We start from the raw sequence: 12,137 nt of genomic DNA, 5'->3' as shown, positions 1-12,137 counted from the left end.
CTCTACACGGAGTTTCTCTCCATATACATAAGGAGTTGTCGAGCTTATTATTGTCTTATTGCGAAAACCTACCACAATCATCGTGCATGGTCCAGTGATAACGTGAAAACACCGAACTTTTCTCTTTCATGTTGCGTTCTGTAGTGAAGAACCCCCAAGAGTTCACTGATGGTCCAGTGATAACGTGAAAACACCGAACTTTTCTCTTTCATGTTGCGTTCTGTAGTGAAGAACCCCCAAGAGTTCACTCAAGACCACCCTGAAAACGTTTTTCCCGGATATTAAGACAGAATACGAGGTGATCCTTGCAGTACTCGTCGTCTAGACATAAGTTTGATACCCTAGAAGGTACCAAATTAGTAATTCACAGTCAATAAGAGGATAGGGGTCCTAACGGACAAAGCAAAATGTGGTCCATCTCCCTTAAAAATTTTATGCTACGTTTGTTTCGCCGTAATGGAATAAGAGATTAATGGAATTAGTAGGGAATATAAATACATAAAATAATAAAATGAAAATTACAACTTATTTGTTTGGCTGGATGTAATAATGAAAATGAGAATTGTAATTCTCAATTTGGTCTGCAAGAATGAATATGGAGAGGTTTAACATAAAAAGACAAAATTATCCTTATTATAGAAACAGCCCCATATTAGAATTTATTTATTAGAAATATATTTGAATATTTTTTTGTTGAATAAATAATATTTTAGGGAATTAATCTTAAAATCACTCGTCGATAGACAGTCTTTGAAGCGATTAACGTTAGGCAACAATTATGAGGAAGGACATCACGTCCTCGAGCAGCTAGACACAGCAGGGTGCAAGCTAGATGGTTCAAATATATTTATACTAGTTTTCTAGACCAACTCATTGCACTGATTTTATAAAGAAAAATTTTATTATAAAAATAATAATTATATAAATTTATAGTTTATATCAAAATGCAAAAATTTATTTTTTTATATTTTATAAATTTTAATACGATAAATTCAGACTTGTGATCAAAGAATATATATATATATATATATATCAAAATTCTTAAGAAAGAAATTTATACATCATTGCAATTATCAACTTAATTTCTTGAAAATTTTTATTTAAAATTTCAATACTTTTGTATCAAATCGTTAATTTTATTTGATGGAAGAATAATACTCTTAAAGTCTATCAAATTTTTTAAATTTTATTGTTTGCTTCTTTTATTATAACAAACATTTCATATATTGATTTTTTATGAATTCGAATACTTTAAGAAAAAATGACCCAATCACCTCAATAAATAATTTACTTAATTGAGCTCTACTAAGATTAGCTATAATTCTTAAAATTTTTAAATTGAATTTAACTTTATATAATTATAAATAATTCTTTATTTTTTAATTATGTATATATTTATTATTTAATGAAATGACAACAAGTGATCGAAAATTTGAAATATTCTCTTCTTTAATATTTTCTATATCCATATATTACTATTAATTATAATATAAATTATTATCTTTTAATTTTTTATATAGTATATTAACATATGAATTATTAATGGATTTACTATTTTACTCCTATTTATTGGAGTGCTGTCAACTTTATATATATATATATATATTGTATTTATTTATTGATTAATGAAATGGCAATAAATGGTCGAATATTTGAAATATTCTCTTCTTTGAATATTTTCTTTATATTCATATCTTATTATTAATTGTAATATTAATTATTACCTCTTAATTTTTCATTCCTTGCTTTTAGAGGAATTTTCTCAAATTTTTTAATATTTTTAATGACGCCTTTTTTATTTTTTAATATATATATATAGATGTAGATTCGTCAGACCAGTCATTAGTTTCTTCATTTGAACTTTCTTTAAAAAAATAATTTTTAAAGTTTTTACATTTTAATAGTTTTAAAAATTGTATGATTTATGGGATTGGTTGTTATGTTCTCGAATTTTTAAGCATTTTTGAGGTGACGAATTTTTGATTTTTTAATTTTTAAACACACAGATATAGATTTATATGATCTACACAAAATATAATAGATATAGATGTATAGATATTTTGTATAAGATGTTATGGATGGGATGTATTATATATTTTCTATGGTTCCATTAACCAGTGAGACGGATACGTTATTATGTATACTAAAATTGAGTAGGATCTTATCTTATTTATAGAAATATATCATTTTTGTGTTTCAAAAGATCCAATATCATATTTACTTTTTAAAAAATAAATCAAATCGTATATTTTTTTAAGATATGATTTGCTACCGTATCTACAAAAATAGAAAACTTTCTTTATCTAGTCACACATATATACTCGATAAATTACGTTTTCTATTTAACAATTCTTGCATGAACTTTTTTTAATAACCTAAAAATGCACAAACTTTTTATTTGATAACAATTCTAGCATGACATCAAATTTTCCGTTAATTTAGACGGAATCAATGCCCTAGAGGGCGCCAGTGATCCCAGTCAGGGGAGGGCGTCGGTGACCCCAATCGAGGGGTGGGACCGGGGTCATGGCTTCATTCGCCAGAATTGGAAAAATCCCCAATTTGAGTGTCCTCTCGATTTCGGGGGTTGGGGGCTCTCGATTCCTGCCACTACCCCTTGATTGGAGTCGTCGGTGTCCTCCCCTCTGATAGGGGTTATAGGCGCCCTCTGTTATCTCGATTCTGTCCAAATTAATAGAAAATTTTGACATTGTACTAGAATTGTTATCAAATCGAAAGTTTGTATATTTTTATGTTAAGGAAAAAAGATCATGCTAAAATTATTAAAATGTAAAAAATTTATGGTTTTTTTTGTTATTAACCCTAGTTTTAATGATAGTAAATTACGATTTATAAAATTTCAAAACATGCATATAATATATAATAAAATTGAAAAAAACATAAACATTGAACAAATACGATCTCGTGCAACGTAGGGCTCCACGTCTAGTTTGAGAATGTAGCAAGATTTCGTGATTTTCACAACTTTTTTTTTTGTTTTTTGTTGCAAGATTTTATGAGTTACTATAAGAAAATAAAAATCTTAATAATTGATAAAGGGGTAGGAGAAGTCCCATGCGAGAATCGAACCTGGACCTCTTCATTGCCAGGTGAAGGTTATACTATTGCATTACGCCCCTTTCTCTCGCCAAAACCAGACATTTAAAAATATGTAACATTTAGCGATGCAGTTTGGTTTGTTAACAATTTGACACTTTTCCTCCTTAAATTAATATGGTGTCAGATTTATAATTTGCAATGTAGGAAATTCATGATTGTGAGAGTTTTCATCTCTTAATAAACCGATATGGTTCCATATGGATTAACTAAATAGTTAGAGGATATTGAGTTTTTGGGTACCTATTGAAAAAAAAAAGATGAAGCTTATATATATAAATATATATATGGGCGCAAGTAATTACCATATATATGCTCCATTATAACAAGAAGTAATTATCTTTTTGTCTGTAATCATCATATGATCATAGTGTCAATTGAAACACTGCAGCAAAATGATTTTGCAATGCTTATAGTCCTTTGAGACTTTTGATCAAGCCGAATAATATGGACTAGCTGCTAGCTGCTGGAAACCATTCGATATTATGGCAATTAGCCTAAAGATCTTTTACATACCTATTAATTCTTGGATAGGGACTGGTCGGACAAGGACTGACATCAGGTAGTTCTTCGTTTTGCCGCCAGGAACCCCATGCCCGTCCCCATATTGGTAAAAGCACTGAGCCGCTCGAGCGAGATTCAGGCAGGCATTAAGGAAAGGCCCCGTGATCGGGTAACTCTTGCAGACATCTCTGTTCATGTTCTTCCACATTTCCCACACCAGACCCTTGACGTGCTGCCTTGCAGCTTCTTCACAGGCCGCGCTCTCATTCATGTAGCACTGTATCGACTTGTAGTTATCCCCCCGTTCCATCTCATCCTGAACACGGTTGTAAATGCAATCGGAAAAAAAATTACCTCAAATGTAACTCTATAATACGGTGGACGACTGATCAAAACTGCAAAATTATTGTATATACGAATTTGTGCACATGGAACTGTTGTACAAACCGAGGAGGTGGCAAGGTCATTGTTGAGTCGAACGACTGCGGTGGAGCAGAACATGATACTCGGGTACTCAGAGATGAAATCCAGGGCTTCCTTCGTGATCTTGTTAGTGGTCAGTAAGTAGCAACACAACATCATCAGAAGTCCTCCTATAGAAGTAACCGAAGTTTTGAGATATTCCTGCAACCTCGGCTTGTGTCTGGCATGGTACCATTTTGCCTCCTTCAACAATGCTTTAGTTTGGTCCGCCCACTGTGTTAAGAAAAATTGAAGTTCCTGAAGAAACGGTGCTGCATAGATTTCTGAATAAACGATGAAAATTTAGTTTCTTACCATCTTGTGGATGTAAGGAATGACGCTAAAACCTCGCTCTTTAATGGTCCACTGGTTGATATCATTGCTGATGTCGTACATGGCCAAGTAACATGTTCTTATTGCCGGTGGAAGCCTTCCTATTTCAGATATGTCCCACCTGATACAATGTTTCATCCCTTAAGTACTCAGCTTCCATGGACATATGCACATTTTACAGTAGGCTTGTTAAACCGACTATGCTATGCGAACCTGTCTACGAAATCTGTCAAGATCTCAAGTTCTTCCAATGTGCCAAACACATCGTAAACATCATCCATTGCCGTTACCAAGCAGATGATCTTTGTGGTCATTTCCCTGCAGGCTCCGAACTGCGGCTCGAAAACGACCAGGGCGTTCCATAGGTAATGTTCCATTAGCCGGTCCCTCGCGAATGCCAAGTTGTTCACGCCCAAATCCACCCACCATCTGGATGCATTAATTACCGGTCTTAATGAAGCAGTTGACAAAATCAGATGATATGCCGCCTATGTCTATATATAGCCTATGCTCATGTTAATGTTGATTAGGCTGTTTGATCATTTCAGTTTACACATCTAAATTAAAAAGAGTCAGCTACCCTCTTTAAGTTACGCCTATGAGAGCCGTTAATTAATTACGGAAGAAATCCTCGCTTCACCTCTGAAACAGAGTAACATGGATATGTACCTTGCAAGCTCGCTAACTTCCTTCTTGTGGATCGACTGGACCATATTATAGTCCAGTTTGGCCAACTTGAGCAAAATTGGGTTCCTGTCGCGCTCTCCCTCGTATGCATTAATGAACCATCTAGCCTCCAGCCTGTTAGGTCTCCAGTGGATGGGCATGTCCAGGGCGTGATCCACTTTTCTAGCCAAGCTTGGGGACATATTAATGTCCTTTTTCACATTCATCAAGCATGTTGAGGAGAAAGCCTTGGCATTGTCTAGGATCATTTCGCCTTCAAGGGCGTGAAATGAGGCTTCGTACAGGCTTAGGAGCCCCTTCACACCATCTTCGTTCGATGGCACTCCAAAACTACCCTTGTCATCTGTAAACCTCTCGAACACGTCTTCTCACATGCAATAAATTTCACCAAAATTTAGATAAAATTCAAAATCAAAGAAATAGGGCGATTGTGGATTTCTTGCACAATGGATTCTACTCTAGAACTGTGTTGCATTACCTTGGCATACGAGGAACTTGTGCTGTCGGAGAAGCCTGAATCCGAGGGAGCTCGAGTTAAGGTCCTCGAAGCCCCAGCCGAACTTGGCTTTCTCATCATAGATGGCGCTCATTGCCTTTTCAATCTCTTCCTCAAAATGGTAACCCAACCCGAGCCTCCGGACACAGTCTATTAGCTCCAACTTCGACAATGAATCCATCTCTTTACTATTGATTAGCCTCTTCACTTCCCCCTTCATCCTCTCGACCTCTTCCGCATACTCCTCAATCTCCTACACCGTTTGAGATGAGATATTTTTTCTGAGGACATATATAGACAGTTCATACACACCAGGAACTCAAGTATATAAAACAATATATATGTACTGCTACGCATCCATTTATGGCATGTGATTTCGATTCTTGCAAAAATTTCATATGATATATATGTTAGATTGAGCGTCGGTCTTTTTAGAATAGCACGTATTGTTGGATATAAATGCATTTAGCCACTCAAATTAAGTTTACGGTGTCATGCATCGGTATGTTATATATATATATATATATATATATATATGGAATTACTCCACGAGTAGCGAGTCAGATTGTACGTATAAATATATGTTATAGTATGCATACAGAATATTCGGAGCCAAGCGATTGCACGAAGCCATAGTCCCACACACTCGGCTGGAAGTTCGCAGAACGTCTGATGACTTCTTCACCAAGATTGTTGATCGACAGGGTGGTCGCTTCGTTCTGGGCAGCCATGGAGGGTATATGATGCTTATGGAAGGGGGACGACGATTTAGGGAGATGGACAGAATGGAATCAGGCGATAGTCGAAGTGCTTTATAAGCCATATGATTACTTGGTATTTATAATGCGACGGTGGTGTCCACAGTAAAGAACGAAACATCTTCACTTTTATATATATAATTTTTTGGATGTGAACCATGATGTTCGGAAACCCAGTTGAATCCCGACTAATCTAGTCGAGTCTGAAGATCCCAACGTGGATTTTTTGTATCCACAAAAATTCGAACCTGAAACCTTACTTTACCAAAACAAACGCCGAACTGTTTGAATCAACCCACATTAGTTATATATATATATATATATATATATTTTCAATTCCAATTTTTGCTCGAAAAAACAACAAGATCTATTTATTAATATATTAGAAGAAATTATTATTCTGTACTGCAAGGGATAGAAACAAAATCTTATCCAGCGATCGACACAAAAAATGATATGTAGAAACAAAAAGAAAAGAATTCGGAAAACAAATCGAAAGAGATTATAGTGCAGTGAAGCACGCGCTTGTCTAATAACTAATAAATTTCAGATTTAATACTTAGTGAGACTCCATGTTCTCTTTTAGTTATTAGGATTTTTCCATTTTATTGTTATAGGCTCTTTTTTAGTTATTAGGATTTTCATTTTATTGTTATAGACTTATAAGTCTCTAACCGAGAATTTGGACAACAAAGAAATTCTTAGATCATCCAATACCTCACTATATGACGTGAGAAAATACCAATTAAGTTATATAAAATAAGAAAATAAATATTAATCACTCAAGCATTTATCATAATTGTTTTTAATTAATAAAATTTCGTTACTTCTTTCTCACCAAATTATTGTGATCAAATAACATCATTTAAGATTTTCCACTATTGTTCTGTTGACCATGAGAATTAATGAAGTCAAATATAAGGCATGTCGACCACAAAAACAAGCCTATCAGTGCATCTATATGTGTTGTCTATAATCAATGAAATAAAATCGAATTGAATTTTGTGTATATAATTTTCTTTAACTTGAAATGTGTAAAGTATGCCTTGAATTTTGAGCCGGAACTTATAGAAGCAGCTGACGGGCAAAACCGTGGATAGGTTGAATCAAGGGGAGATCTAGAAATTCAATTTAAGGGGCAAAATTAAAGAGAAGTTAAAGAAAAAGTAAATTCATAAAGATAAGGAGGCAAGATATAACAATATCATTAAAAAAAGTACCAAATTCATTTGGATATATTAAAAATTTGTAATTTTTTTTTAGTCCAGGTGGGCTACCGCCCCCCAGCGCCCCCCCTGGATCCGTGCCTGGGTTGACTGTAGTTTTGTGGACAAAAAACGATAGAATGGTGTATAAAGAGGTATTTCAGGCAGAGACCAAGGGTAGTCGACTATAGTATCTGCGTAATTTAAATTAGATCTGGTCAATTTTTTACTTTCTTACTCAGCTGATCTCTTTCCTAGCATAATCATCGATTTCATTTCCCATTTTTCAAGATATAGATCTCTATCTTCTTTTTTTTTTTTGATAATATCTTGATAATATTATATTTTAGGATATTATGAATGTGGCATTTATAAGTCGTGATCTTTGAGAGCATTGTATACGGATACAGAGAAAGCACCTAGAGTGCCGAGAGTATTTTGCTCGAAGGCCATTTGAGGCTATTTGTTAGTAAATGTTTCCTCTCTTTATATGGAGATATTTTTACCATGTATATTTTGCGTGTAATTTCTTCTACTTTCCGCTTATTTTGGTTGATATTAAGTCGATCTTTAACAAAAAGAGAATGCAGCGCAATGATGCATATCCTTGCCTGGTAATAATGAGGTTCCAAGTTCGATACTCAATATGACTGTTTATGTCACGTTATAAGTTATTAGGATTATAATTTTTATTTTATTTTATTAGGTCATGAACCTTTCTTGTTATTGAAAAAAAAAATTGTGTATATCTCTATATATTATATGATGATTTGATAATACGAGAGAGATACAAGCATTGTTATCAGAACCGGACCGGACTGGCCGGTTCGACCGGTCAGATCGAGAATCGATACCATGTCCGGTCCGATTCGCCTGAAAACCCAAAATGCACATTTGAACCGCCGGACCCATAGAACATGCCGGTTTTGAACATAATTCCATTGACCGGCCGGTTCTATGAGTTTTATGGGTTTACTATTTATTGTAAAAATTGTTTGATTGTGTAAGGATTTAAACTTATGACCTCTTACTTCTTATACTAGTATACTACCAACCAAACAACCACTACTTTCTTGTTCTTTTAACTCTACTTTTAAGTACTTATTAAAATTCAATATTTATTTTGAAGTAAGAAATATTAAATATATTTATATTTTCTTACATTATTCTCATATATCTTTGAAATCATCATACTTCTATCTTAATTATCATATTTTTTTAATAATATGAATATTTATTTTATTTTAATTAAACGTGCGGTCCGATCCATCGAACTCCCGATTGGACCCATAAACCCGTGAACCCATACCCCTTCCAGTTCATCATCCGATCCGATTATGATAACACACTGGATACAAGTTGCTTCATGAGTCGTGTGACTCCTGTTTGCGTTGTTCCGGTTTGACCCCATTAATTGTAAGTAAGATTTGACCCCATTAATTCTACGGGAAGTGTCTATACCAAATACATGCATCTCCAATTCATTGGGCACTTTACCTATTTGCAGTAGGAAAGTACTTTACAGTGCAGTTACCGTGAGAACAATAACCCAATGCAGTCTACGTCAGCGTCAGAGAAGCGGTCAGAGACTGCCGGTGCTGGAGCGCATCACTCAATCGAGAGATGCAGGGATAGAATCACGTGACGGCTCAGGAGAAAAGTTGCTTTCCTCCCCCTTGGCCCTTTTTTTATATGTGTGTGGATCTCATAAAGAGACTTCAAAACATAAACAATTAGATTGATGAATTTTTTTTTATTGAGAGTATTTTTAAATAATGTAATAATTATGCGGCAGTGATGTGTCCATTTTAGAGATTCAAATCAGAGACCGTTAGAGATAGTCTAATATCGCTTATTGATTCTGCACTGGCAATTAGGGGAAGTGAAAACATATTTTCCCACCAATAAAAAAAACCGCGATTATCTGTATTTATTAAGTCAAATTAAATAATTAAATGAAATGTATAAAAATATAATAACTTGAAATTAAGAAAATCTATAAGTGAAAATTATTTTAAATCATCGGACTTTAGGCCCCTATTTTATCCAAAATATTATTTTGAATCTATCATTATATATCCCGAATTTTATTAGGGTTTTATTAAATCGAATGAGAAACCAAGCAGATTAGAAAATGAGCTTAAAGAATGGATTAGAACATTGAACATAAACTATAAATATGGGACTTTTATCCGTGTTTTTTTCTTATTAGAACCATATTCAAACCACATCATAGTTAGATTTTAAAATTAAAAATCATGTCCGCACCATATTCATTTAATACGGTTATGCAATGAAAAATGTGATGCGATTATCCTCGGACACGATCTCTTCTCTGCACCATTGTCATATCTGATTCGAACAAACATACAATATGGTAGACTGACAAGAGAGGAAGAACCCACATCCCTATCTCTACTACATAGATACTCATACTACTGATACGACACAAATCCGTACCTCGATATGTCATTATTATCATATGAAAAATAAGTTTAACATAATGACACACTGATTTTTTCAGTAACTAATATGTATCAATTGCACCACTTCTTAAAAGAATTTCCCGCATATAAATTAATTGCTTCTAATGTTGATTATATATTACAATTTCGTTGAACCTATAGGAGGAGAACGGCGCAGTGATGATGGATAATTGAATCGGATCAACAGAATGTCCGCGATGTTCATTCAATGTGGGAGTTTCGATAACTTAAAATATTATATATTCACAAGAAAATCAATGGAGGACGAATACATTGACCAAATAATTGAATGAATTAAATGGGATGGTTGATTTGAAGATCGAGATGGCCAAGTGGGTTTATGCAATAACTGATGTATATATTAATATAAATTCCCTTTCAATATCTTGGAAGAGCTCCACATTACCGTTAATGGCAGCGCAGACATGGACCAATTAATATATATTGATGTATATCTTGGATTGACTCAGAATTCAGTTCTCGTAGTTTTCGGAACCTCAGAGGACGCATAGTGTGCTCCAATCCCCCGTTTAGCTTGGACTCTCTCCGGTTCGAATGAAGCCATAAACTAGCCCAATTGGATGTTATAGGAGTCACTTAACGTCGATATCATGTGCGGCACGTTCGGCGGAAGCTAAAGTAGCGCTCTTGGCCCTCAACATAGCAGCAGAAAGTGGAGTTAAGAAGATCTAGCTACGTTGCGATGCTCTTCTTCTTTCTGAAGCCATTTTGAACCCTAGCTCCTGTCCGTGGGTGTGTTTGTTTTATAAACAATGTTCAACTCAACTCCACTTATCTTCAATTCAATATCACAATTATTACTTTTTTTTTTATTTTTAAAATACTTTTTAACCATTCAATTCAATTTTTAATATTAAATTCTCTCAACTATTCATTACTTTTTCACAATTCAACAACACAATCATTACTTAATCATTATTTTTCTCTCAATTATTTATTACTTTTTCACACTTTTTCTCATAATTTAACAATACAATCATTACAAACCAATTAAAATCAAAACTCAACTCAACTCAACTCTCAATCCAAACGCACTCTAAAGTTTTCTCTGTTTGGTTCTGTTCCTGGATACCTAGGTCGGATAATACCCTTTCTCATGATTTGGGCCAACTTGGCTCGAGATCCAATTTTCAGTCTCTGTGTATTTTTAAAGTGTATCCTGACCTCAGGTCTTCTGTAGACTCACTTCTTCATTATTAATATCTTGAATTCTTCATCGAAAAAAAATGTGCGGCACGTTGGGTAGTGATGAATGGAATTCATGAGTAATGGACGGTGAATAAAATCGATGAGAAGGAGTATTGAGTATAATGATTGAAGTAGGAATTAAAAGGATGCGAGTGTAATGACCAAAATTTCCTTGACATTTAAAACGAATAAGATGATGATGAATTATTTCTCTATATAATCCACATATATATAATATATAACTGGATGATATTCGTGCAGTATTTATAATTAAATAAAGATAATCAAGACATATAATGTAAATAAATAAAATTTTAATAAATGTATGTACCGAGTAGATTTGTAAATATCTACTTTGCTGGTCTACCCCCTTCCCTTCCCCTTCCCCAACCGGTCTCCCCCGTCCCTCACAAAAGCATAAAGGATTTAAAAATAAAATAAAATAAATAAATTGTTGTTTTGGACAAATATAATTAAAAAATAATATTATACTGGATTCATAAAACTTCTCAATATAAAAAAAATTAAAAATATTTTTGATGCCATAATGTTGCCATTTCGTTGTGGACCAATTCCAAAAGAATAGCATGTTCTGCTGTTTGGTTGCATTTTTCGGCCGTCAAGAAACACAGATTATTCAATTTGGGCCGGTTCCTTGTGGCTTGAAAAAATAATATCCATACTGAAAAAATTTATACTCTTTAATAAATGATTCAGCTCAAATTAGATAAGTCGAGGTACATTGAATTTTAGAATATTATGGTACACATTGAAAAGAAAAGAATTAATGAAATACCATTATTGACCCAAAGCTTACAATAACTAACAAGAAAACCTATACTAATCATTCACTTTCGGAAGGCCTAGGCGAATGCATGAT

At 33.9% G+C, this 12,137-nt stretch overlaps 1 protein-coding gene across 1 annotated transcript; it reads right to left on the bottom strand.

The window, feature by feature from the left end:
* Positions 1-3,440: 3,440 nt before the first annotated feature.
* Positions 3,441-6,397, bottom strand: LOC116203205 (alpha-terpineol synthase, chloroplastic-like). Its single transcript, XM_031534870.1, has 7 exons — positions 6,199-6,397; positions 5,582-5,852; positions 5,086-5,467; positions 4,630-4,845; positions 4,399-4,537; positions 4,069-4,317; positions 3,441-3,937 (listed from the first exon to the last, which is right to left on the bottom strand). The coding sequence occupies exons 1-7, from the start codon at positions 6,328-6,330 to the stop codon at positions 3,626-3,628; spliced, it is 1,701 nt and encodes a 566-aa protein (XP_031390730.1). The 5' UTR covers positions 6,331-6,397; the 3' UTR covers positions 3,441-3,625.
* Between the last annotated feature and the right edge of the window lie 5,740 nt (positions 6,398-12,137).

The sequence above is a fragment of the Punica granatum genome, chromosome 4 (genome assembly GCF_007655135.1).
Source record: "Punica granatum isolate Tunisia-2019 chromosome 4, ASM765513v2, whole genome shotgun sequence".
NCBI classification, from domain to species: domain Eukaryota; kingdom Viridiplantae; phylum Streptophyta; class Magnoliopsida; order Myrtales; family Lythraceae; genus Punica; species Punica granatum.
The sequence above is the reverse complement of the archived record's forward strand: the minus strand, read 5'-3'. Positions and strand labels throughout refer to the sequence as shown.

Bases quoted from the DNA above. Each gene is read 5' to 3' on its own strand.
- LOC116203205 (XM_031534870.1), bottom strand. From the start codon at position 6,330: ATGGCTGCCCAGAACGAAGCGACCACCCTGTCGATCAACAATCTTGGT. The intron at 5,853-6,198 runs GTATGCATACTA...CAAACGGTGTAG, and splicing joins CGCTTGGCTCCGAATATTCT to GAGATTGAGGAGTATGCGGA. The intron at 3,938-4,068 runs GTTTGTACAACA...AACCGTGTTCAG, and splicing joins ATGACCTTGCCACCTCCTCG to GATGAGATGGAACGGGGGGA.